The sequence below is a fragment of the Hyperoodon ampullatus genome (genome assembly GCF_949752795.1).
Source record: "Hyperoodon ampullatus genome assembly, chromosome: 15".
NCBI classification, from domain to species: domain Eukaryota; kingdom Metazoa; phylum Chordata; class Mammalia; order Artiodactyla; family Ziphiidae; genus Hyperoodon; species Hyperoodon ampullatus.
In genome coordinates this window covers 65877224-65902860 of record NC_136928.1, presented here as the reverse complement: position 1 = coordinate 65902860, position 25637 = coordinate 65877224, and the positions used below count along the sequence as shown (strand labels likewise).

Here is a 25637-nt window from a genome sequence, read left to right as displayed (position 1 = left end):
TTTAGACATAAATATAAATATGTATTTTTTTCCCCCTGAAGAGTGTGCTGAGGAAGACAGTTCAAGGAAGGCATGGGCTCGGCACCCTACTGGAGCGTGTCCTTCAGCAGGACCCTCTTCTAACTTCAGTCTCGCTTAACATTTTTCTGAAGGTTCTGAGATGTTCCCAGAGAGGGTGGGCTTCTACTTCTTGGCCAAGTTGGGCATCTGACGGGGTAGGAAGAGGGGAATGGGCTTTGGATCCAGATGGGCCAAATTTTCTCATTGGATTTTACCTCTGATGAGGTATGAGAACTGGGGTAAACTCTACAGCCTCTCTGAGCCTCAATTTCTTAATCTGAACAAGAGGAGACAATAACACCTAGTACTTAGACATGCTGTGAGTATTAAATGATGACCTAAGCAAAGTGCTTAGAACAACATTATGCATTAGAGACGCATACTGAATATAGTTTAAAAAGTGTGTAACTTCCTGCTCAGTTTTTGACTGTAAGGAAGCAGAGACACCCAATCTCAAGATTTATGTTCCCCAGTCCATAAAGAAGGGACTCTAGGGCTGTTTCTCAATAAAGGGACCAGTATTTTCCCAACTCAGTGGACATATATTAGTCTCAGGTGGTTTCTATGCACAAAATTCTGTTTTCATTTTCAGCAGCTGCTGATGGAAAGGTCCAGAGCGGAAATTCTTTCTAAAGTGGATTCCATGGGAATAGAGGATTTGCCATCCCAGGTCAAACCCATGATTCATCCAGCCGGAATTCTGTTGCTCCCACAGCCTTCGAGGCATGGTGGTCCTCCCTGCTCCCTTAGATGGCTCTGACTCTCATAATTCTGCCCAAAGTTGTTTGGAATTAATTTCTGTGTCTCACCAGCAGCACTTCTTGGGGGTATGGGTTCTCTGAGTTTATTGCCCATTGTGAAGGGCTGTCCTGCTTCTGATGTGTGTGGGCTTGTCTTACTAAAGCTTCATCCTGTTGGTTCTCTTTGCTCATTCTGTTTGGAATCTCATAGACATCACAGAATGCCACAGCAAGATGGGACCTTGGAGATATCTGAATTCAGTGGTTCCCAAACCACCTAAGGACCTTTAAAAATACAGATTCCAGGGCCCTGAAGATTCAGATTAGTAGATACTAGGCTGGAGCCATGGGGAGAGAGGACAATATTTGCATTATATGACAACTTTTCCAGGAGAGCCAGCCTGCTGTAAATAGAGTGGATAATCAGTCAAGCTAGGAGTTAAACATAGATCTTCTGAGTTTAAGTACAAGACTTGAAAAGGTGCTACAATCACCATGAAATCCTCGTGGAACCTTTCTGCAAGTCTGTTTCCCTCCCCCACCCCTTTTAAAATCTATGAGCCCAGAGCTCAGTTAAACCCGACCAAGTTTGCTCAGGACCAGAGAGTAGGCAGGCCACAATGAGGGGAGAGGAGTCTGGTCAGGGTATGTGGTAGGTAGACCCTCAGCCTCAGAAAGTCCCACAGTAGCTTAGCCTAGCAGAGTGTGCACTTTAGGGGGTCATGGGCACAAACCAGAGAAAACAGGTGCTTAGTGTCAGGACTCTGGTCCCCTGAGAGGCCATGGGGAGCCAGGGGGTGTCAAAAGGGAAATCTGGTAACTGGAATGTTTACAAGATCAGCAAGCAGACATATGAGAGGGACTGGGTAATAAGCAACAAGGGAAAATCTTTGTTTTTAAAGAGAAGATCAAGGTCACAGTGAGACCAGCAGTGAGGTGAGCTTGACACCAAGTTGCCAGTCTGAGAGTTCAAGGGTCCTCACATTTCCCCAGCTGAGAGTCTACATTGATCCCTGAGGCTCTGTGGAGCTGTAGGAGGATTAAATGGCCCCCAAGGAGGAGCCTGGATTGGGAGCAGGGGAGGGAGGAAACCCGGCTCTTTCCTCTTCTCTTACTTAAAAAACAAACTATTGTATTAAAATTCATTTATGAGAGAGAAAAGACAAGAACTGCTTTATCTTGTTCTTAATTATACCACCCACTGGAAACCTAGTTTAATACTCACAGCTATATTGTATAAAGAACCCACAAACATCAAAATACTGATTGGTTATAGACAGCTGAGTAAAGAAAAATCCATTAAGCCCTGGGTTTCATTTTAAGTATATTGCAACACCCTCCAAGAAGAAACAAATCAATTAGTAATACACAGCACAATGTTAGAAAAATTGGCTAAGTAGTGATCGTGCTGGTTTTATTACTGTTGCTAAGCCATCTCATCTGCTCAATTGAATGCAAAGAAATAAAACATGATACAAAGGAAAATAAGTTCTCAACTATCATTATTAATCACAATAGTAAGGATCTGCCTCACATCAAAGGCCTATATGGTTGTGCCACAGAAGAGTGCTCAGTGGCTCTTGTGGATCTTATACACCATTTTTATTCTGATCCATGGAACTCAATTTTATCCATATCTGTTGACTGAGCTGAACTTCATGGGAGCTGTGGCATACTGAACCATTTTGATGGCCACTGTAGATCTTGTTAAGCAAAATAATGACCAAAAATCCAAGTAAATATAATCATTCACCATCCATAAATGTATATGACACTATTCTTTAATATAAATTGGAGAAAGTAACCCTTCTTGTGAGTACATGATGAAAATTAATAAGTTGTTCTCCTTATTAGGGCAAAATGAAAGCAATATACATATCGTTGCCATTGTGAGGTTAAAACAGTTCAGCTCTTTAAACAATGGAGTAGCATCCCCTTCTAGATACAAGATCAATGTCTGATTATTGCTGTCTTCTTTTGATGTTAACAGTTGTTGAAGCTTAATGCTTAGGTTCGTTTATTTATTGGGAGTTGCAAAATAATGATATTCAAATTATATACTTTTTTCCTTATTTATTAGTTGACATATATTTATAAAAAGATGCTTCCTCTCACCTACTATGTTGTTACCCAGTGGTATAGTTCATATAAGAAAGGCAGGATAAATGCTCAATTCTTTCTCCTTATTTGCAGTGTTCAAGGTAATGAATTGGTCCTCTATCATCCTCTGAAGTTGACTAATTAGTTGTTTGTATATCATGAATACATGAATTTAAACATATTTTGAGTTTTAATTAATCATAATTATTATTCCTTAGAAGCTCAAATTGTCACATTTTTGGTCAGTGGTAGCTTCCTGAGTTCTTTTGCTTCCTTGCTATCTGATATGATGAAATGTTCCTTCCCCAGACCTGGGCTCAGCCATTTTTTCAAAAGCTTTGGTTTCTTCTAGTGAAAAAAGGTATTTTAAGTATAAAATCTGGGTGCTATAGACACTTATTGCTACTGGGTTGGTGATTGTTTCTAGGCTTCTTTAGTGGACAGAGCTAGGAAATATACATGTTGTATACATATGTATATCAGTATAAATACACACACACACACACACACATTTATATGACAAAATACCCATGAGTTCACACTGACCGTTCCCAATAAAATTCAGGACTACAGGGTTTTTAATTTAACCTCTTCTATATTACATCTGTATTTCTTTTTCCACACTGAGAGTCTTGGTTTTCAAGAACAAAGGTGATAATGGAATTAGAATATTCTATAATTACTCAGTCACTTTATCCTCCATTATACACACAATAGTATCAGAGTAACAATACTACTACTATACCATAATCAATAGAAAAACTGAGATCGGTAAAAACATTTTTTTTTGGTATATGTGCTCTCCATTCTCCTAAAATTTCTTGAAGCTGAACACTATCTACATTGGGCACATTGCCATTACATATACTACTCTTTCCTCTTTAACCTTTAGTTAGTCTGTAAGTAGTGTATGTTTAACGCCCATATCAATCATGTTGATATATCTCTAGTCATTTTGGTTGTTTGAAGTTTGTTTTCAAGTAGATTCCTTAGGAGGGGCTCATAGAAGCAATATCCCTTGAGTTCTTGAATGTTGATAATAATTTTTCCTTTTGAGTATATTAAATATATGACTCCATTTTCTTCTGGTATAAAGTATTGCTGTCAAAAACTCTGATGATTGGGCTTCCCTGGTGGCGCAGTGGTTGAGAGTCTGCCTGCCGATGCAGGGGACTCGGGTTCGTGCCCCGGTCCGGGAAGATCCCACATGCCGCGGAGTGGCTGGGCCCGTGAGCCATGGCCGCTGAGCCTGCGCGTCCGGAGCCTGTGCTCCGCAACGGGAGAGGCCACAACAGTGAGAGGCCTGCATACCACCCCCCAAAAAAAACCAAAACAAAAAACTCTGTTGATAACCCAAATTTCATTCTCTAATAAATCATTAGCTGTTTTTGCTTAGGTGCCCACAGTATTTTTTTTTCCTTAAGGTACAGCAATTCTACTATAATATATTGATACTTTGGTATTGCTCAATATGAGTCAGTATTCTCAGATATACAGACATGCTCTTTTAATAAGTAGTTTCAATACGAACGTTTTTCTTGAATTATAGGTTTAAACATTTGTTTTGTCTGCCTTCTTTGGTTTTCTTTTTCAGGCACTCTCGTTATCTGTGTGTTCGATCTTCCTTGCCTCTCTTTGATGTGTATCATCCTTTTGATTTTAAAAAAGTTTCTCTTTTCGTCTTCTATTTCTCATAAGGCATTAACTGTTATATTTATTTGCTTTTGCATGCCTTCTAATTTAGTCTTCATTTCTGAAATTATTTTCTCCTTTTATTTCAAATTCTTCAGAGAGTTCTACCATCTAGTTTCTGATTTTTATAATAATGATTTATGTTACTTTCATTGTTTTCTTGTCTGTTAACTCATTTTGAAATAGTTTACCATTGTCATCTCCTCTGTGGGCCTTTCTGGTATGTTTTCATTTCTCTGTAGGGATGTTAGTCTGTCCTCTCTGCTCTTTTAAAATTCTTATTGTAACTTGGATGGGGTTCGATCTTGATACTTATGCATTTTAACATAAAATTAATTTGCTAGAACTTTTAGGATTCAGGAGAGTTTCTAACTTTACACAGCTCCCTTTACTCTTTTTTAATTTTCATATAATGTTAAAAAATATGGCAGTTTGCTTTCCGATGTTTCTGGCTCTATTTCTTTCCCCCACTTGAATCTGGATATCTTCTCTTTTTGTGGTCTCTATTATCCCTATCCTAGTCAATATTGATTTCAGTCCTAGAAAGTTCTTCTCAGTGTGGGTCGTTTCCTGGAAAGGATGCTCAGTGGCCAGACTCTTCTAGCTCCTTCAGATCTTACCAAAGGCCCCTTGCTCTCACACACCACTGGGTTGGGGAAGAACTCTCCTAGTTTCAGTAGCTATTTGCAGATTGTCTGTCATTTCCAGCAAATACCTGTCAGCTATTTGGGGGTTCTCCTGTTCTCAGGTTTGTAAGATAGCCTGTTGCTTTTCTTCTCTTTCCCTTGTTCAGATGCTGATACTATGCAGGTCTTATGGTTGTTGGTGCTTTGTCTTCACTCACTTGTATTTTGGGGTTGGAGGGGAATATATTTTCAAAAAATTTTTTGTTGTAAATATACATGGGTTTTCAGTTTTGATACATGTTTCTTTGATTTTTGCATAGGGATTCAGAGAGATTAAAAAAAAAACTATGCTGTTACTGGCATCACTGCCATCTTTCCAGAATCCTTAAAATTTTTTTAAATTTAGGAATCACTTGACATCATCTGCTATGATTAGCTCCTTTATACCATCTCTCTGGTCAGGCTCCTCACCTGTATTTCTATGCCTGAGACTGCAGGGTTTTTCAGATTTCACCTCAGGGACATCCCCACTGACCATGGCCTAGAACTTGCTGTTACATCATATTCTGCCTTTTTTTTGGATACAGCCCACTAAGTATAATTTAACTTCCTCTTGATAGTGCCACTTGAACTTAAGTTGTTTAGGGCTATTTGACCCTTTACTAAATGGCTGCAGATATAAATATTTTATATTAACTCACTGTCCTCTATCTCTATTGTTGGGTATGCTTTCTCAGTGGTTCAGAATGTTCTCTGATTAATCTTATTTGGTACCTAATGTTGGGTGAGGGCATGAGAAGGGCCCTATACCTCTCTGTGCATCAGACTGAGGGGCAGCTAGCTACAAAAAACCTTTATTTCAGAGCTTTGGAAGGTATTTATATTTTGGTACTTATATTTGGTGGATGGTGGAAGGTACTAGAAGCATCTTCTATCCTCAGATAAAAGGATGCTTCTGTGATTCTAAACCAACAGGACTGGGAATCTGTAGTCCCTCAATTTCAATGTACTTAATTACAGTACATTGATGGTACATCTCCATCCTCCAGTTAGTTTAGCTTCTTAAAACCATGTTAGGTCAGTAGATAGGGAAGGGGGAAGAACTGTTACGTTTATCTCATAAGATAGGCAACCATGTAGAAAAGTTAAAGAAATGGCCTATGGTTACAGAGACTAAGTGAGGAGGGGAACATCACATTTACTCTTTTTACAACACAGTTTTCAGTTGATGAATTTTCCTTGTTGTTCTGCTTTGTTTCTCAGACTGAATTTGTTTGCATCTACACACACACACACACACACACACACACACACACACACACACACACACCTCGTTTACTCATGCGTAGCTTTCTGGTCATTTCTCTCTTGTTCTATTTTGATGATGAGAAGTTAGGAGGGGGTAACAACAATAATTATAAAACCAGCTCTGTCTTTTGTACTAGACATGCTCACACATATAATCTCTTCTTCACTTTTACATCTTTGTTTCCCTAGACCCAAACGCAGTTCCTCTAGATGGGCAGGATGCCTGCAAAAGCTGAGGTCTCCTGGGGAACAAAGACCAGAGGCCCACATCCCTCTCTGCTGGGAAGCAGACCTCCCTTCGTGAAGAGGAACCTCTGAACAAGCCGGCTCCCCATCAATAGGGCAGCAAATCTGGGCTGTTGAGATAAAAGCTGCTTTCAGGACTGAATTACCCTAAACAGCTCTGACGCCTGGCAATCTGAGGCAGTTTTTAATGGCTCCTGTGATGGCGTCTGTGTTGTGTTCTCAGCCACCCCCTGCTCCCTGAGGGAAAGTGAGTAACACGTGAGAGGGGAAAGGTCACAGGAAAGACACTATCCTGAAAGCAGAGCTGTAAAAATTAAGTTAAAGGAGGCCTCAGGGCTAATTTGGTTATTCCCAAGTTGGCTTCGGGCCAGAGTTGTGTTAATAAAGTATTTGACATTGAGATGGGTGCTGCATACTCACCCATCTGGGGGTCACATGTAATGGATTTGGTTCTGAGGCTTAAGTGGGAAGTAGCAGTGGTTCAAATACCAGCTTTGCCACACTCAGGCCTGAAGAGTCATTGATTTCTGCCCTCATCTGCTCTTGTCCACAGACCTGGGAGAGAAAACCCTGGTCTGGTACCTCCTGTTGTAAGGTCCACTGGCTCCTGGGAGAGAGGCAACAGTGTGGGAGGCCAGCACCCCTCACTGCTTTATTCTTACTAGTTCTTGCTTATTGTTTGGTTCTAAATCATGAAGGGTGAAATCCTTACAAGGCCTTGGGACTGTAACACCTCTGACAGATGGGAAGATGGAGGTGCAGGCAGCCTGAGCAGCCAAGTGCTTAGGAGCTAGAAGAACAAATGTCCTGACTCCTGGGTCAGGGTCCCGGACCTTCTAAGATGAATTGGAGAACAGGGACACGTGAAAAGGGGGGAATCCAAATGTCCAGGGCAGAAAGGGAAGTCGTGGGGGAGCAAGTAGGACCAAATGGTGGACTGAAGACAGAAGACAAACTATGTAGGACTAGAGAAGAGAAGAGAAGAGGCAAGTCTCTCTTATTCCTGCTTGAGGGCAGTCATGGTGCCTGGAGATGCAGTGGCCATGAGGCAAGAAGCATGAGGAAAAGGCCAAAAAGATCACAGAGATGTGAGTCTTGGCATCATCAGGCATTGAACTAGTGAGACTAGTCATGTATAGGGCCACCGAACCAACATCAGCAGTCATCTATATAGTAATTTTTGTTATTGGACTGGACACTTCCTTGGGCTGCTGGACATTGGCTGGATCAGACTTAATGTGGATGGAGCCTTCCTAGAATACAGATCTCCTCCCAAATGGCAAAGAAAACACCACTGACCAGAGAGTCCTGCTGCTCTCGCTCCAACAGCAATGCCAGACTGGATTGGGACCGGGTTTCCAATGCTTCTTTAGAAACTGTGTATGGCCTTCAGCCTGCCTTCCTTGGAGGAGAGCAGGTGTCTGGGTCACTCCCCCGGCCCAGCCTGCTCAGCCCAGGTGTGCTCCCCCTTCTCTACCACGCTCTGCTCTGTGTCTGCACACTTCATGGTCAAGGCCTCTAGAGTTTATGAGAGCTGTAGTTACATTGTAGAGGGGCCTCAGAGGTTCCCCAGGCCACGCCAGCCCAGGAGTAAAAAGTGGGGTCTTAACAATAGTAACAAATAGTATTATCCCGGTTCTGTTCTGAGTCACACCTGATGAAACCTCGAGTTTTCTCCCTTAACACCCATCGTTACAGCACACATGCTCTGCCACTGTCATCTCTGTCCCCTTAACTTGCTTTATTTTCCTCATGACACATCACCATCTGAAACTATATCATCTGTACACTTGTTTGTTTCCTGTTTTTCCCTCTAGTGTGCAAACTTTACAAGAGTGAAGCTTAGCCAATTTTGTTCACTGTTTGTCTCCAGGACCTAAAACAGTGCCAGTCACACAGAAGATAGTTAATAAACCTTTGCTAAGTGAAAAACAAAAACAAAACCAAGAAAAAAAAAATAGAAAAAAGAGAGTAGGCCAAACGCCAGCCGCCAAACCCACCTGAGGGGTTAGAAGAGGGAGCTCACACATGCTGCGGGTACCGTGCATGCTTCAAAGGAAGCATCTTTGACCCTTGTGGAGTTCTTGTATTAGGGTCAGAACATCATAGGATGGAGTGGACCAGAGGCGTTCTGGTGGTACAAATGGATGTGTTGAAAGGCAAATTTTGTCTTACTCATGACTGCACAGCAGAGAGGGGGTAGGCTCCCAAGGAGCCAGCACACACCTTCACACACTCGCACACACACCAGCACACACTCACACTCGCACACCCAAACCCACATAACTGAGAGGCAGGGAGTCCTGCAGTGTCTCTAAGGAAACACTCGAGTCCTACTCCTTAGCAGTGTGGACACGCCACTGGCCCCATGGTTGAGGGAGCCGATCAGCTGATAGGCTGAATGGACTAGTTAGTAGGCCCCAACTCATAAATCTGGGTGAAGGAAAAGAAATACTCCTCTTTTCCAGGGAGCTCTTCTGAGGCCCAGGAGTTTTTCTGACTTTCAGTTGGGTTGCTGAACAAGCCCAAGCTGTACCTTATTTTCCTTACTTGTGAACATTAATCCCAGAACTGGATCATTCAGTCTGTCAGCCACTTAATAAAAAATAACAATTAAAAGAATAAAATACACTCTCACATTATTATGAAGTCACTGTCAATACTCACTATAAAAACCAAATCAGGCCTCTCAGATCCAACCACCTGGGATCTGTTTGAAAAGCTGTCCCTGGAGAAAGTTCTGGAGTCCCCATTATTTCTGAGATCTTGACAAGCTTTAAAAGACTAGAAACCCTCTTTCAATTTATATTGATGAGTGGATCTTTTGGGGGGCAATCTTCTATGTCCTTACTCAAGTCACATATTTCCCCCAAGTGGAGTTTGAGGGTTTCACCTACAAATTGATGATCAGCTGGGTTGGGGGAATTGACTGAACAAAAGGACCCAACATGCAAAATACTGCCCCCTTTTTTCTTAAGATGGTTAGCTTTAAGAGGGCAAAAACTAGAATGTGCTTGAAACTTTCACAAAAAATTAAGGAAAAATATGCCCAGAACACATACTTATATACAAATAAAAGAGTGCACAGCTCATAGGTGGAGGAGGAGGAGGATTATAAATACACTGAAAATGTATAGAAGGCAACATATGAGGGATAAGTGAATTGGCTCTATCTTTTCTGTTATGTAGTTTAATAATGTTAATAATAACATCACACATTTTATATTAGCATATTCTTTTGTACCTTTCAAAGCAAATGATCTCATTTGCTCACTACAATAGCCAGCTCTGAAAAAGAACTGTGGCAGGTAATTATTATCACTACTTTATGAATAAAGAAAAAACTGGGGCTCAGAATGTTTGACTCTCCTGAAGTCCCACAGCTGGAACCACGGTCTCTAGAATTCTTTGTTGATCCATTTTCCATTCTGCTATGGACTGGCACTCAGTAGGTACTTAGTGAATATTTAAGTGTCTGTGGAATGTTGAACAGAGAGGCTTGAGATTGCTGCCAGGAATTCTGCCCATCAGAATCCACACTGAGCTCTCAAAGCTTCCTGGTGATTGGTTGATCTCTGACACACAAAAGCCACTGCAGGTAGGCTGTCAGGTGGCCCCAGTGATCTCTACCTCCTGGTAGCCACACCCTTGCATAATCCCTTCCCTTTGAGTGTGGGCGAGACCTGTGAGTTGCTTCTAACCAACAGAATATGACAAAGGTGACAGGATGTTATACTCATGACTATGTTACAAAAGATTGTAACTTCCATCTTGCTAGTAGACTCCCTATTTCTCTGTCTCTGTCTCTCTTTCTCTTTCTCATCATCAGCTTCTCCAGGAATTGCCAACAACCATGTGAGCTTGGGAGTAATTCGTTCCCCAACTGAGCTTTCAGATGAGACCCAGCCCTGGCTAACATCTTATGCAAGCTTATGAGAAACTATGAAGCAGAGGACCCAGCTAAGCTGTGCCTGGTTTCTTGACCCACAGAAACTGATATAACAAATGTGTGCTGTTTTAAGCCACTATATTTTTATGGTAGTTCATTACAAAGTAATAGATACCTATCTGTATACCCCAAGGCCCTCCCCAGAAGCCAATGCTTTCTTTGGCCTCATCTTGTTGGTAAGCACCCAGTGTGGAGGGCGCTGGTGGGCCCATTTATTCCCTGTGCCCTCTCTCTTCTCCCTGACTCAGTGATGGCTAAGGTGATTCCACCTCTTGTTCCTTTTCCTCTTGGCAGTGTAGGGGCAGGCAGGGAGGAACTGCCTTTTGGCAGACCTAGAGTTAGCATTTCAGCCTTTCTCCCCCTAGTTCCACTGTCTAGCTCTGGGTCCAGATAAATTCTAAAAAACCTCTCTGTCCAGGATCACTGAAGCTTTGCTCTAACAAGCAAAGAGCTGAATAGGCTCCGAGGGGATGCAGGGTTATCTTGCAGGCAGAACAAGCAAGTCTGAGAGAAGGATGATAATTAAAAATGGACTTCCCAAATAACAAGTGCTTAATGCACCTGCACTGATGGAGGGGACTTTGCGTCCTGCTAGTCTTGGAGCTAAATGATCTTAATCAAGGCGTGCTGAGCTCAGAGTTCCCAGGTCATTTATTGTCTCTCACTTATGTAATCTTTCACTAAAACAAATGGGAAAAACAACACGTTTTCTCAGGCCAGCCAGGAGAGAGAGAGGCAATGGGTCCTCTCTGCTACTAAAAGGAACCACGGCATGGTGTGAAGGCACTTTGTCTGCAGCTTCGCCATAATACCAACCAGCATGTTGTATTAGACTGGAGGTTCGTGAAGCGTTTTGGAGCCTGCCAGAGCTGGATGCTGCTGCACTATTTTTCCAGTGGAGCCCAGAATCGGGCAGTTATGAAGTACACTGTTGATTCCTTGCTTTCTCAAAGGACACTGGATTTCTTTTCAAAAATGATGATAAGTTCAGCATAATTTGCAAAGCACCAGTCTTGGTTGGAGACCCTTTCACCATCCAGGGCAGGATAAAGGCAGAGCCGGGGAGTGGGGGCACCTGTACTAATGCCAGCTGTGATCAGAACTGGACACCTGAAAAGGGGTGCAGAGACTCCCTTGTACTGGGGTAATAGTGGCTTCATGTCAGGCTTATGTGGGCCCCGCTCTGGGTGGTACACTTTCCATGAGGGGCACTTTGGCTTGTTCCCAGCTGCAGGCCCCAAGGCACCCAGCACAGGACAGGGCACGGAGCAGGCACCAGCACAGGCCTGTTAAATTAAACTCGGCTCAATGTGATTTTTTTTTTTTCTAGGAGAGAGATTCAGGGAATTGTGAACACAATGCTGAGCTGAATCTCCTCATGAAGAGAGAAGATGGATGTAGCCAGTCTGGATGTAGCAAGAGCTTCTCCCTAACCGCGGTCAGCAGCTGGGTGGTATCTGGGATTGTTCCTGGTGGGCATGGGGCTAGAGCGGGAAGACTTTGGGGTGAGCAGGCTTGAGTGGGAACCCTGGCTCTGCAGCTGATTGGTGAGGTAAGCTGCATAACCTTTCTGATTCTGTCTCCCCAATTCTAAAATGGGGAAAACAACGACAGCTCATGTTGCTCACTTTGGGTCAAGCGCCTCTCTAAGCCCTTGAAACCGATTCACTTATGTGATCCTTTCCTCACACCTATGAGATGGAAGCCCTAACAATATAAGTGCCATTTTTTGGATGTGAGGAAACAAAGGCACAGAAAGGAGGAGTGACTTTAAGTAGGTGGCAGGGCTGGGAGCTGGACCGTGATGTCTCTCCTGGGGGACTGGTGGGGAGAGTCTGTAAGGGTCACATAAGAGACACCGAGTGTGCTTAATAGCTGGAGACGGGCGTGCGGAGGGAAGGGGGCCGTCTGCAAACCCATGAAGCTCTGCTGCCAGTGTGTGCTCTGCTCAGGGAGCGTGGCTTCTTATCCAGCCTTCAGTTCCTCCCTGTCACCATCACCGGGTCCCTGCAGAAGTGCTGTCTCTCCCTCGGCCACCAAGCGGCCCCTGGGCCTTGGTGTCGGCCACCTCCTGGGGATGCTGACTGGCTCCCCAGCTTGCAAAGCCTCTTGCTCTGGGAGGGACTCGTTAACATGAGTAACGGGGATTGTGAGTCACGAATTAGTTCCAAGCTACCTCTCTCCCTGGAGCACAGCCGCGCTAGCTCATGGGGAAGGGAGCTGCACCCAAATGCAGAGTGACATCCTAATTGGAGGGCGCCGAGCCTGCCGCAGTGACTGGGGGCCACAAGCCTTGTTAGAGCTGGTGCTTCATGCGTTATCACTAGTACTCTGGCTATAAATAGGTGATAATCTAAAATCAGTGGATAAGAGAGAACGCGCAGCACATGGTTAAACAGCAGGCCAGCTGAGCAGGGAAACGGCCAGTGCCCAAACGGGTTCCAAGGATTATATCTACAGCCCCATGCCGGCCCAGCTCTCAAAGAGGTGCTCCCCGCAGTTGAATGGGTGCCGACAGAAGTGCCTCTCACGTGCACCCATGGAGGCTGGGGGGCACGGAGAGACGCAAATTAGCTGCAATGATCAGCTTTCTTACGTGTGCGGAGGTGCACTGTACGCCTGGTGTGCTATTTTGAATATTAGTGAAGATGCCTATGTGCTCTGTTTAAGCAAAAACTGACATTTTCAGTTCAGGGTTTTTCAAAGAAAGATTCCTCTAGAAGACCCATTCAACAGTGGGATTCCTTTAAGGTTTCTTGAAGGAAACTTTGCCCTTCCCAATGTTATTTGGCTTAGAAAACTTTACTTTGCATGTGATTTTAACGTTTTACACAACTTGTATAACTTAGAGCAAGTTACTTCCTCTCTGTGGGCCTCAAGTTCCTCATCTGTAAATGGGGGTAATATTATAGTACGAGCAAATGAGATAATGCATGTGAAAGAGCCCAGCACACGGCGGTGCTCAGGGATAGTGGTTATTACTGCTGTGTAAAGAGGAGATGCATGAGGTGAGGCCTTTACTGTCTGAGAGCTGAACCCTCGGAGGATGCTGTGTGGCCCCGAGCCCGCCTCCTCTCCATCCCAAGGTCCATGCCCACCTGCATCGAGGAGGTCGGGCTGCAGCCTGGGGTTCCTAAACTCTGTTTCAAACCAGGTTTTCCTTGTGAGTTTCTTAAAAAGGCAGAGCCTGACCTCTCATTCTCAGACATTAAGATTCCACAGGTCTGTGGGGCCCAGGAATCAGCATTTTAACCAGGAGTGCTTGTGGGTCCTCCCTCCCCCAGCCAGGTAACCAGAAGCAGATGACATGAGGACACAGAGAAACCCTGGGCCAGATCTAGGTCCCCAAGGGCCGACCTGCTCACTGCTGCATTCATGCAGTCCCAATTCGTCACTGGTTATTTCTGGAAGAAGCTGTTAATGATACAATGAACTTAGGAGTCTATTCTGAGGTCCCCCTGGAATGACTGGGGCTTCTACCTTTACTTGTTGCCTGTCCTCCCAATGCTTTGGGGGCCTCCTGCCTTCAAAACTGACACACAGTAAAGAGCCACGGCTAAAGCAGGGATGCCAGCCCCCTCTGTACCTCCAACCTGGCATGAGGTTGTCTGCAGTGCCAACAGGTGATAAGATGACAGGAGTTTCTGGAACTGGATGAGATACATGTATTTCTTTAGGAACTGGGTAAATCTTCACTACTGGGGTATGCTGCTGAAATGAGCTTGGCTGGGCCTGCAGGTGCGAAAGGCTCCGATGGAAACAAAGACCCCCAGTGAGTGAGAAGACAGCTCTGAGTGAGTGAGGCCAGGCTCTGTGAAGCCTGCCTTCCAATAATGCTGTCATCCCCAGAAGGGTGTGCTTGGAGCATAATGGCTCTAGCTACAAATTCTATTAACTCTAATAGTTGTTCTGTGGTGAATGGATAATGCATTTAGCAGAAATAGACCCAATCAATTTATGTGAAACACATAAAACTTTCTCATTGGAATTGGCATCTGTTCTTGAATCAGAGGAGTGTGTGTGGAAATGGACAGTGTGTCACCCTCACTTCTGGGCACATTAGCAGTGGGCCAAGGGGAGCTCTGGCTCCCTTATGCCAAATCCGCTCAGCTCTTAGAACCATGGAGTTGGGGATGGCAAGGGACCTGGAGACTGTCTACTTCAACCTTGATTTTCAAAAGTAGCAGCTTTCTCTCCTTTGTCTGTGTTTGTGTTAGTCCCTCAAACACGAGCTGTTACCTGAGGGTTTGCTGACATGCCCCAGACATCAGATGAGGGGATGGAAGGCTGGACAGAGGTGAGACCTGTCTTAGGACCACAGCTTGCTAGTGTAGGCCAGCCAGGAGTTCTGACTCCTGGTCCAGTGCTCTTTTCCACACATTTTTAATTGTCTCCCCACCAACCTTTGGCAAAGACGTGTATTCAGAATACAGTAAACCAACTGTCACCAACCAACTCAAAGGCAAGACTGTGGCTTGATGCCAGCATTCTGCAAGTTATGGACCCCTGTGGGCTGGGCTTGTTTGCATGTAAACTGAGCTGATTCTATCCTGCCCTCCTACACAATATGTAAGCTCGAAAGAGAAGGAGAGATGGGTTAGGAAGCCGAGGCCGAGTCATCTGGCCTGGGGTTGGGGGAGGGTCCTGCCTGTCCTTACCTGGGCTTTTAGAGAGAGAGAAGGTGACAGAGCCTGCATGCACCTCTTCACCCCTCGTGGTCATTACTGCTGGGGGGCAGTGGGGAGAGAGAGAGAGAGAGAGAGAGAGAGAGAGAGAGCTCTGCAGCCTGTGATTGCATTATCCCAACCATATGGTTAGTGTGACTGTATGTGCAAAGCTGACAAATGTAATTTCTCAGCCTTAATACTTGCCCCATTTCTCTCTCAGTTTCTTCATCTGATTAGCTAAAGTGACTCAGAGGCTTCCGAGAATGTTCCGTGAAGCACCTGGACAGGGTATTCCCTGCCTGGATGCTACAGTGGCTCAGCTCTGCCCCGTGAGCTGGGGGCAAGAAAATCCCCAGACCCAGAGGGTCAGGCCCTCATCAGAGGGAAGGGCTGGCTTGGGGGACGTGAGGTGTGTTTAGAAATTTGGAAGCTTTGTGAGTGACGGTTTTCAGAAGACCCAACTGGCGTTTGCATTCCTAGGAGTTGCTCGAAAGCCTGCCGGGAGGAGAGTGGAAATGCCACCAGCCACCCTTGTTCCAGCCCAGCAGAAACAGACAGTGCTGAACTTTGGGGAGAAAATCTTATTATCCAGCCTCTTCTGTCCTTTGTTGGGATGGCTGGGGGCAGATTTGTCTACTGATCATGCAGGGGCTCTCGTCTGGGACACTCTCCCAGCTCTTTTCCATTTATAGCACTGATCTCTGAGAGGAGAATTAGATACTCGAAGTAGCTCAGTTGGCTGAAGAGTGCAGACTTCAGGGCTACATCCTGGCCCCGTTTCCTACCAGCTGTGGGATGCTTACATTCTTCCCCATCATCTCTCTCATCCCTGCAGTTCTAATAACAGCAGCGGGCCCTGGGCCAGAGTGAGGACTAGAGGAGTAGATGTGTGAGACCCCACCCCCCACCACCACCCCGAGCCCGGGGTCAGGTGTGCTCACTGACTGTTCTTTCCTTTCCTTTCCCTCTGCCCCCAGCCCTCCCTTCCTCTCCAGGGGGCTCTCCCAGGTAGAAGCTCTGAGTTAGGTTAAGCTTGTCAACTACAAATTGGCACTTGGCATCTACCTCTACAAGGATCAAATCATAAGCTGCTGTGACCGCTGACCTTCAACAGTCACCCTGAAAGGAGTTCAGCAGGTAGATCAGGAATGAGACACTCTGTGCTCTAAAAAACCTGGGAGAACAGGCCTTCAAATAGTTAGATATTTTCAGGAGAATATATATATATATATATATATATTTTTTTTTTTTTTTTTTTTTTTTTTTTTTTTTTTGCGGTACGCGGGCCTCTCACTGTTGTGGCCTCTCCCGTTGCGGAGCACAGGCTCCGGACGCGCAGGCTCAGCGGCCATGGTTCACGGGCCCAGCCGCTCTGCAGCATGTGGGATCTTCCTGGACCGGGGCACGAACCCGTGTCCCCTGCATCGGCAGGCAGACTTTCAACCACTGCGCCACCAGGGAAGCCCCAGGAGAATATTTTATGAGTCCAATCCTTGCATCTCCTTACATCTAGAGAAAGCACTAAAATCTTTTGTGGTGACGTCTGCTCCTTGTGGCTGGCTGTAACCTTCACGAGACTAGCAGCAACCTTCTGCGAAAATGTGTGCTGCACTGCACGTGCTCCCCCTTCACCAGAATCACATATACACTGACTGTCCCCCATGCCTCTTCAGAGCAGTCTCTCAGGGCTGTGTGAAATGCTGTCTCCTGGGCTATTGTCCTCATTTTGCCCCAAATAAAACTTAATTCACAACTATCCCATTGTGCATTTTTTTCAGTCGACAAGCTTCACGTTGCAGACCACGACCTGCAGGTTCACAGGCTGCCCACTTCCCGTGGGCCAGAAGCTCCAGAACAGGGGGTACTGGCTCCCCTTTTCCCTGTCGTAGCTGCACAGCCCCAGGTGTGTGGGAAGTGCCAGGCAAACGTTTGCCAGGTGATTATTTCTGAGTGGCTGTGGCCCTGACCGTGGCCTCTCCATGAGCTGCCTGCACGTTTCCCCCTCCAGGTCCCTCCTCCGATGGCACTTCTCTCGCTGCAGGCACCTTGCCCTCCCTTAATCGTCCAAGTATCTGTCTCCTTGTGCCCTCCTCTTCTAGACTCGGAGCTCTGTGAGCTCCTGACCTGGGTCTGGACCGCCGGCAGAGGCAGAGGAAGTGTGCAAGAAGTAGTGGGGAGCTCTAGATTAAAGCCAAGAGGGTGGGCCAGGGCTTGGACCCAGGGTGTGGCCTGTTCTCCCGGACCATGAGGCTGGGTCCTGGCTAAGTGCCACTCCAGGGGGCTCAGTGGACACTGTCCTTTGGCTGGTGGGGAAAGGAGGCCCTGCTCCACACCGCTCCCCCCGCAAGGCTGCTTGGGGAGGTATTTGCTTCAGCGCCCTCTTCCTCTTGAGCTGGGGTCACTCTGGAGGGGGTCTGGAGACAGAACACTGACCCATAGCCACTTGCTGTCACTCCTGCCGTGAGGCTGCCCAGAGGAAGCTTGTGTTCCTGCCACTGTCATCTCCAGCCTCTCAGGCACCCGCTTGCTTCTAATTTTATTTGGAGGCGGTAGGGGAGCACTGCCACTTTTGAGCCTCAGGGAGATTTCATTAGTCTGAGTGGCCACCGGGCAGACCCTTATCGATCAGCCTTTTAGGGGCAGTGGGAGTTATAGGGCAATAAACCGGGGAGTCAGGCAGGGTGCGTGGCTGCTCCCTAAAGGCTGGCTGCAGGGTCCCGCTGCCGACATCTGAGTATTGAGCTCAAGCATCAAACATCCACCAGTCAATTGATAAAGTGTTTCTGGAGCTCCTGCTATGCAATCGGTGCTGGTGGTGAGGAGGGGCGGGGCTTGCCACGATGTTTGCTCCACAAGTCCCGCATTCATCTCATTTATAGCAGGGAGGCAGTGGTTGACCAAGGGCTAGGAAGTGATGGAGGTGAGTCACTGGGGTGGGGGCGGGGACAGGTGCTGAACAATTAGCAGAAGGCTGCCTCTATCATGTTAGATGCTTTTGCAAACCACGAGGCAGAGGGGGGAAATAGAGATCATGGTTGAGGAGACCAGGTTCCTCTTCGTGTGAAAAAAATGAAAAAAAAATTTGAGGTTCTAGTTCAAGGTGATAGGAGAAAAGGAGAGAGGTGATGGGAAAAGCAACGAACGCTTTCCTCTGGTTTGGCAGCTGGATTAGATCAGGCAGGAACTGGAAGGAATGAGAGTCCTGGGACAGCTTTTTAGGGGAAGGAACGGAAAGGATTTCTTCAAAGACAAAGCAAAGCTAATACTTTTTTAATAAGTTGAGGGTCAATGAATTTAAGTGCAAAGGTATAGCCTCAACTATTTTGTTTTTGTACTTTGCACTAAACAAAAATTTTACATTAAAAGTAGAAATGAGAGAGGTATCATTTACTTACTCTTATTTTAATATAGAATTACCTTTTAGAGGAAAAGAGTGTGGGTGGACCGTGGCCGTACACCTGCCTTTCTGAGTTACTCATGTTGGATGAAGCCTGACACCCCAGGCACCAGCACCCGCCTGGGGGAACCCCTTGACCTGCTGGTGTCAGGCCCACTGGCCTTCATTAGCTTCTCTGGGGCTGGGCTCACAGATTTAATAACCACCGACAAACCGCATACTGCATTTGGAGACTGATTCCAAGAGATTTCTTTCTGGTACAGAGCAGCTGAGAAGTCACACCCACAGTTTAGGGCCAGAGGCTGAAGAGGCCTGTGTTTGTAGCAACAAGGGCCCCATGAGAAGTCCTTCAGCCCAGGGGATGCTGAATTAAACAGCTTCAGAAGGGAGCCAAGCTTTGGGGAAATGTGGTGAACCTGAAGCTTTGGGGGGTTTTACCACGGATGAGCTAGTCTGCCTTTGAGCAATGGATAACCTTGGCCTTGGGCCCAGCCCTCTTTATGAGGAGAAGAAATGGATGGAAGGTTTGCTTTGTTCAGTAAATGGGGAGTGGTTTCGAAGGACTGAGTTGAGAGAAGGGTACCAGCTTGGTTCCCCTGTTTGTGCCGGGGCCTGGGTACTTCCCAGGCATGGAGGACATTTGCTCCTTTGCACAACTTTCAGATGCTCCGTTTCCCCAGGGAATAGGACAACCAAACAGCTTCCTCTTGGAGCCCATTAGCCAGGGTATAGGTGATGTTCTTTCTAAAGGTCGACTATTTTATTCTATAAACACCTTTCCCCACCCCAATCACAGCACATATCTTTCTTCTACCTTTTGCAACAAAAAATTACTTTGCTCAGATATGTAAGTTGAACCCTTACCTGTAGGGTCAAAGATGGGGTTCTCTTTTGGTGTGTTTTCCCAGGGTTTTGGCTCCTTGTTTGGGTTTCCCTCAAACAGATTTCTTGACTTGGGTGCTGTATTCTGCGGCATCTTGTCCACCCCACCAACTAGAATAGAGAAGACCCCACGGGCTGAGTTAAGTGAGGTTTGGTTTAAGGGAGAGAGATGAGTGTGCCCCGGGGAAGGTGGCAGAGACCACGGGCTTGGGTCTAGGAGGGATTGTGAGGCTCAGGATAGTCTGGGTTGGGGGCCAAGTGCTGGGGACAGGGTGCACTCACTGGTGAGGTAGCAGTCCAGGCTGATGGAGATATTGTTGAAAGCCACGGTGGCTCTGGATCCTTGTCCCCACCACGCAACAATCTGCAGCCAGAACCTGTAAGCGTGTCAAGAGGAGTGGGTGTGAGAAACTACGCGGGTGGGTCATGTCTTGGATTTAACGTCCAGCACGATCCAAATGTGCACTGATGACCCGGCTCGCAACCGTAGCTGTTATCAGCCCCATCTAATCTCAGGGAGGCGGCGAAGGGGGAGCAGTCAACATCTTCCTACTTCTCCAGCACAGGGCACTTCCCTTTCTGAGGGACTGCTCTGTAGGTTAATGGAATTTGGAGCTTGGGGCCTGAGACCAGGACTCCCGGATACTCTGAGGAGACCTCTTGTGCCTTCTGGGTGTGCAGGGTGGGCAGAAGGGCTAGGCTTCATATCAGCTGGTGCTCACAGGTGGGGCTGAAGACATTATTAAACTATTGAGACGCTTCTGTGCCAACTGATAAAGCGCCTCTGTCCCCCATGTGTCCTCTGCTTGTTGATTGCCTCAGGCAGCATGGCTCTGTCCCTGGAACCCCCTGGATTCCTCATTATCCAGCAACTGAAAGGTTAACTCCTCACACAGAGGGGGATCTCGAGGAACCCATGTCTTGTTCAGTATCAGTTCTGACTGGGGTTGGTCTCTGCAGTGCCCAACTGATTGTTAAATATTAAATGCTTTGAGTGTGATCCCTGGGAGTGTTTGTAAGCAACACAGAGTGGGCCATAAGTGTTAACAGTAAACCCATGACATATTGTTTCCTTCCATCTCTTTCACAGCCTTGGAGGATCAGGTCCTGGGACTGTGGCCAGGGAAGGCTTTAGAGTGGGATAAATAGAAAATACGTTTGGTTCCTCTGTTTCCTGGGAAGTCATCCTCCTGGAAGACTTCAGTTAGCCAGCCCTGTCCTGCTGTAAAGTGAGTTTCCTGAGAACTTAAAAACCCTCTCCCACCTTTCAGAAAGTCAATCCAGCATGACCTTGGATTGCACAGAAGCACGTACAGTCTCTGGTGTGGATGTTAAAGTATCAAGAGAGACAACCCATACCCACCACTTGGTGACTGGATAAACCACATATGCGGTGGCCATACAATGGAATGCTACTCCCCAATATAAAAGAATGGGCATGGTTATAGGCTATAAAATGGATAGACCTCAAAAACATTACGCTAAGTTAAAGAAGCCAGACAGTAATTAAAGACCTCACGACACTATTCATCTACACTTTTCCATTTATATGAAACGTATAGAAGAGGCAAATCTATAGAGATTGAAAGCAGATTAGCGGTTGCCTGGGAATGGGAACAGTATTGACTTTAGACCAACACAAGGGTTCTTTCTGGGGGGACAAAAATATTCTGCAGCTGGATTGTGGTGTTCTTTGCACAACTCTGTACATTTGCTAAAAGTCATTGATGTGCACACTTAAAACAGGTGAATTGATGGTATGTAAATTATAGTTCAAGAACACTGGTAAAACAAAAGGGAAGAGGGAACTCAGACAACAGATTTGGTCGTGTGGGGTAGCAAGAGCAGAACACAGAAGTGCTGGCAGGAGTGGGAGATGGACAGCGCGCAGAAGGCGGGGCAAAGAGGGCAGAGCAAACACAGGAAACGGCCTTAGCATAGGGAGGAAGGGCGTAAAGGAAAGAAACCGGAGGAGAAAGAATGTCTGCTTATGATTTGCAGTGAGGGCAGCAAAGCTTCTTCTTTTTTTTTTTTTTTTCTTGCGGTATGCGGGCCTCTCACTGCTGTGGCCTCTCCCGTTGCGGAGCACAGGCTCCGGACGCGCAGGCTCAGAGGCCATGGCTCATGGGCCTAGCCGCTCCGCGGCATGTGGGATCTTCCCAGACCGGGGCACGAACCCGTGTGCCCTGCATCGGCAGGCGGACTCTCAACCACAGCGCCACCAGGGGAGCCCGGCAGCAAAGCTTTATAGTCAGTGAGCAAACTGCCACAGAGGCCGGAAGCCCCCATCGTGCCCATGAGCGGATGACCTCTGATCCACGCGTAGAAGGGTTCAACGCTGGGACCAGAGAAGAATTCCTGCCTCTTGTGGGGGAAAGACTTGAAAACAAAATCAAACTTTTATCTAAATAGTGTGTTTGTGATCAATCATTCTTAACCAAGCTACTCAGTAAATCCGTCTATGCCTCTACCTGTCTTATGAAATCTGGTTGATCACAAATAATCCTTCTTATTTGAAAGTCACGATTAGGGGGCCCAAACCTGGTTTGATTCTGAAGAGGAAATGCCTGAACCTGCTGTACTCACGCCAACCTCACTAGTGCCTTCAGATTCCCATGATGGGGCCCACGCGCCTCCATTAGGATAGACCGGTAAAGAGGGCCGGTGGTTGGTTGGGCTTGGAAAGAAGAGTGCCCAGTGGAGAATCCCCAAATCCTGTTCTGGGCTGGATGACTGTGCATGAGGGGTCGAACCCACCCAATTTGTCCAGCCAGCTGTTGGCACCTGGCACATGCCTCTGAGAGGCGTCTTTCATGATGACCTTGATAAGCACCCACTGAAAGGATTTTCGTTTCACGTACACCTCTCATATATGTGTATTGGGTCCTACTTCAGACCTATAAGGGATTCTAAAAGAAATAAGACAAGATGCTGCATTCAAGTTGCTTGCTGACCACTAGAGAGATGAAGAGTGTCTATGTCAGTGCAGAATCAGTTAGAAGGAGGCGGATACCACATGAGAGGTGCCGGTAAGATGCTCTGAGAGCTCAGAGGAAGGAAGAATTCCCCCAGGCTGCGGAGGTGGGGAGCACACCTGCACTGGGTTTCTCCACGAGTCTTGGCGAGGTCAGAGGTGTGGTTTTCCTGGATCTCCACAGGGGACATGGTCTACAGATGAACTCCTAGCCGGAGCCTGTGTAACCCCCAGACACAGCCAGACCTGGGATTCTCAAGGGGCAAACAAGCACCCTAATATTGCTGTCTCATTCTCTTTACAGCAGTTGCCAGGGTTAGGGAGAGACTGCTCCCAGGCAGCAAGAAAACAGGTACTTAGAGCTACCTGAAGAGGGTGACTAGAAAGAATCACGTTCCCTGGTGGAACATCAGGGCGGCAAATCTGCCCGGTGCTCCTGCACAGCAGTGGGTAAGGGGCCCTCCGTCCACCTTTTCAGTTCTCCACTCAGGCTCTTCATCTCCTAGACTGTCCTCCATAGGCCAAGGGGCCAGGCCAGGCACTGATTTCGGTGCTGAGCTGCATCATGGGAGTACTTTCCGGGAGGGCCTGGGGAACATGAGCAAGTAAGTTACACCTGTATGCCTATCGAGCATGGGGCAGAGGGCCGAAACCCGTTTCCCCTAACTGATCTCTTCCCCTAAATGGATGTCTCCCCTTCCCTCTCTGCTCTCCCTGCCCCCCTCTTGCCTTCCTTCTTCTTACTGAGAAATTAGAGCTGCAAAGTTCTCAACCAGCCACCGGGCCTCTTAGCATGGATGGCATGATGCAAGCTGGTGCCGGAATGGTTTCTAAATAGAAGAGTTTCTAAAGTGCTCTGCAAGGCAATGGCAGTGGCAGCTGCTGTTTCAAAGAGTTTGACTGACACTGGGAATTGCACATAGTTTGAGTCAGGAACGCTCATAACAATCAGGGAAGACTCAGTCAGATGCCAAATCAGATGTAAGCATGTGACGCTGCCTCTGTCCACCCAGGAGGCCACACTGCCAACCCTCCCCCAAATGCTCCAGACTCCAGAGGCTGCAGGGAGGGGACAGGTGGGACAAAGGTGGGTCAGGCTGGGAAGTGGCGGGGGGCAGGGGTGAAGCAGAGGCAGTTGGGGAGTGGGCTCTGGGGATGGTGGGGCAGGGACGGAACAGAAGACCCAACCTAGGAGCTTCTTTTCTGTGGGAGCGCTAGCCAAGAGACCAGGCGGCGATCAGGGCCACCCAGATCCAGCCTCCTCCACTTTGGATGGTACCTCGTAGAGTATCTTTGCCTGAACCTCAGGTGAAGAAGAGTTTGCTCCTGGCTCTGCTTGCCCTCTCCTAGCTGGAGACGGGTGAGACTTCCTCAAGGCTCTCAGAGTCTTTCCGATCTAAGTGCAGACACCAAGTCACTCCCCAGAGTCAGCCGCGGCTTCAGGTCTTGGGTCTTAGCACACACCAGGAGGACTGCTCTGGGTCTGAGAGAAAACAAGGTCCATGCCATGCTACCTCCAGGATGGCAGGGGCCAGGTGGTTCTAACAAGTGCACAGGTTACTCTGCTGCCCCAAAGCCTCAGCTCTGTGTGGGGAAAGGAAGCAGAGCCTCAGGGCTGGCAGAGCCTCCCTCTCCCTCTCCGTGGGCAGCCTGGTCAGGGACAAGAAAAAGCCAGCTCTCTGGGCCTTGTCCAGCTCCCTTACTGAGCTGTGTCACTTCAGAGCGTGGCAGCTGAGACCCCTCGGTCTGGCCCTCAGCCGTGGGGATTTCACTCCCTGCCCCTCCACAGTTCACACCTGCTCAGGGCTTTCTCTTTCTCCAAAGAAGACACTTTTGATTGCCTGGGTGGTTGTTGCCTTTTCCTTCTTTTCCAGCCAGTGGGGTTTGGAGCTTGCTGCTAACACAGACTTGGCTAGAGATCTTGGCTGGAGCCTGGCTTTGCATAAGGAACAGCCCCCGACTCTGTCTTGTTTAGCTTTACAGAGAGGCCTGTTGAGAGCTGACCCAGGGGGGTTCTGTGAGCTGGCCGTTGGGGCAGAGGGCCAGGGTAGAGGGGAGGCCTTGGCATCAGGTGCCGCCCAGACCCACGGGGCAGATGTCTGAATGGGAGGTGTGGAGGCAGCTCACGTAGAGCTCAGAAACGCACCTCGTTCAGGCCACAGACTGTCAATGGACAGTGGATATAATGCCTTACTTGCCACCTTGCCAGCCTTAGGGATTGACAAACCTAATTAAGTTCACTTAATGATTTTAAATAGCTGACAAAAAGGTGTGCGTCTGAATGTGGACTGAGGGAATAGGAAGGCTTTGGAAAGAGAGAAGAAAGAATGGCTGGGCTGGGTGACAGGCATTTAATGGATAGGCACCATGTCTTGGATTCCTCTGTCGACCATTCAGTGGGCTTGGAAGGTGGGAGTGTTCCACGTCCCTTTCTGCAGCTGGGGCTCTCTGGGCTCTGGTGCTTAGGATAGGGCTGGCAGATACTGCTGAGGAAACATGCTTTCTTCAAGTTCTCACCGTGCAGTTGATTTGCTCTGCAAAAGCCTTCTAAAATGGACTGTCACAAAGCTCGGGTCGCTGTATGCATTTCTATTAGAATAATGTATGTGATGACCAAGTCCTGCTGCATCCATCCTATTATCTGTGTAATTGACTTCAGTTAGCAGTGGAAGAAGAGGGGCTGATGGCCAGCCTTGGGTGCCTGGGACCAGCCTGGGCTGGGATCAATGTGGCCAGGGCCAGGCACGTGTGCCCTGATGCTAGGAGCCTTTGGCTCCAGCACGGTAGAGTAGGGGTGGGCTGGACATTCTAGGCCACACTCAGCAGTCAGGAGCCCCCCGCTTCCCCGGCAGTCCCCCTCGCAGAGTAATTTACCATCTCCTGACGTGGTCTCCCCTCTGGGCATGATGGCATCAAGAACAGAGAGGGCAAGTCAATGCAGAGCGATTCCAGGGCTGCCAAGGGCCACAGAGATCTTTCACAGTGAATCTGGCTTC

At 47.3% G+C, this 25637-nt stretch overlaps 1 protein-coding gene across 1 annotated transcript in view; it reads right to left on the bottom strand.

The window, feature by feature from the left end:
• Positions 1-25637, bottom strand: part of ALK (ALK receptor tyrosine kinase) — a gene marked incomplete at both ends in the record, with an annotated part of 722458 nt that overhangs the window by 53051 nt on the left and 643770 nt on the right. The window contains 2 exons of the mRNA XM_079720718.1: positions 19650-19778; positions 19950-20044. Coding sequence (XP_079576844.1) covers positions 19650-19778; positions 19950-20044 — 224 coding nt within the window. The remainder of the gene's footprint in view (positions 1-19649; positions 19779-19949; positions 20045-25637) is intronic.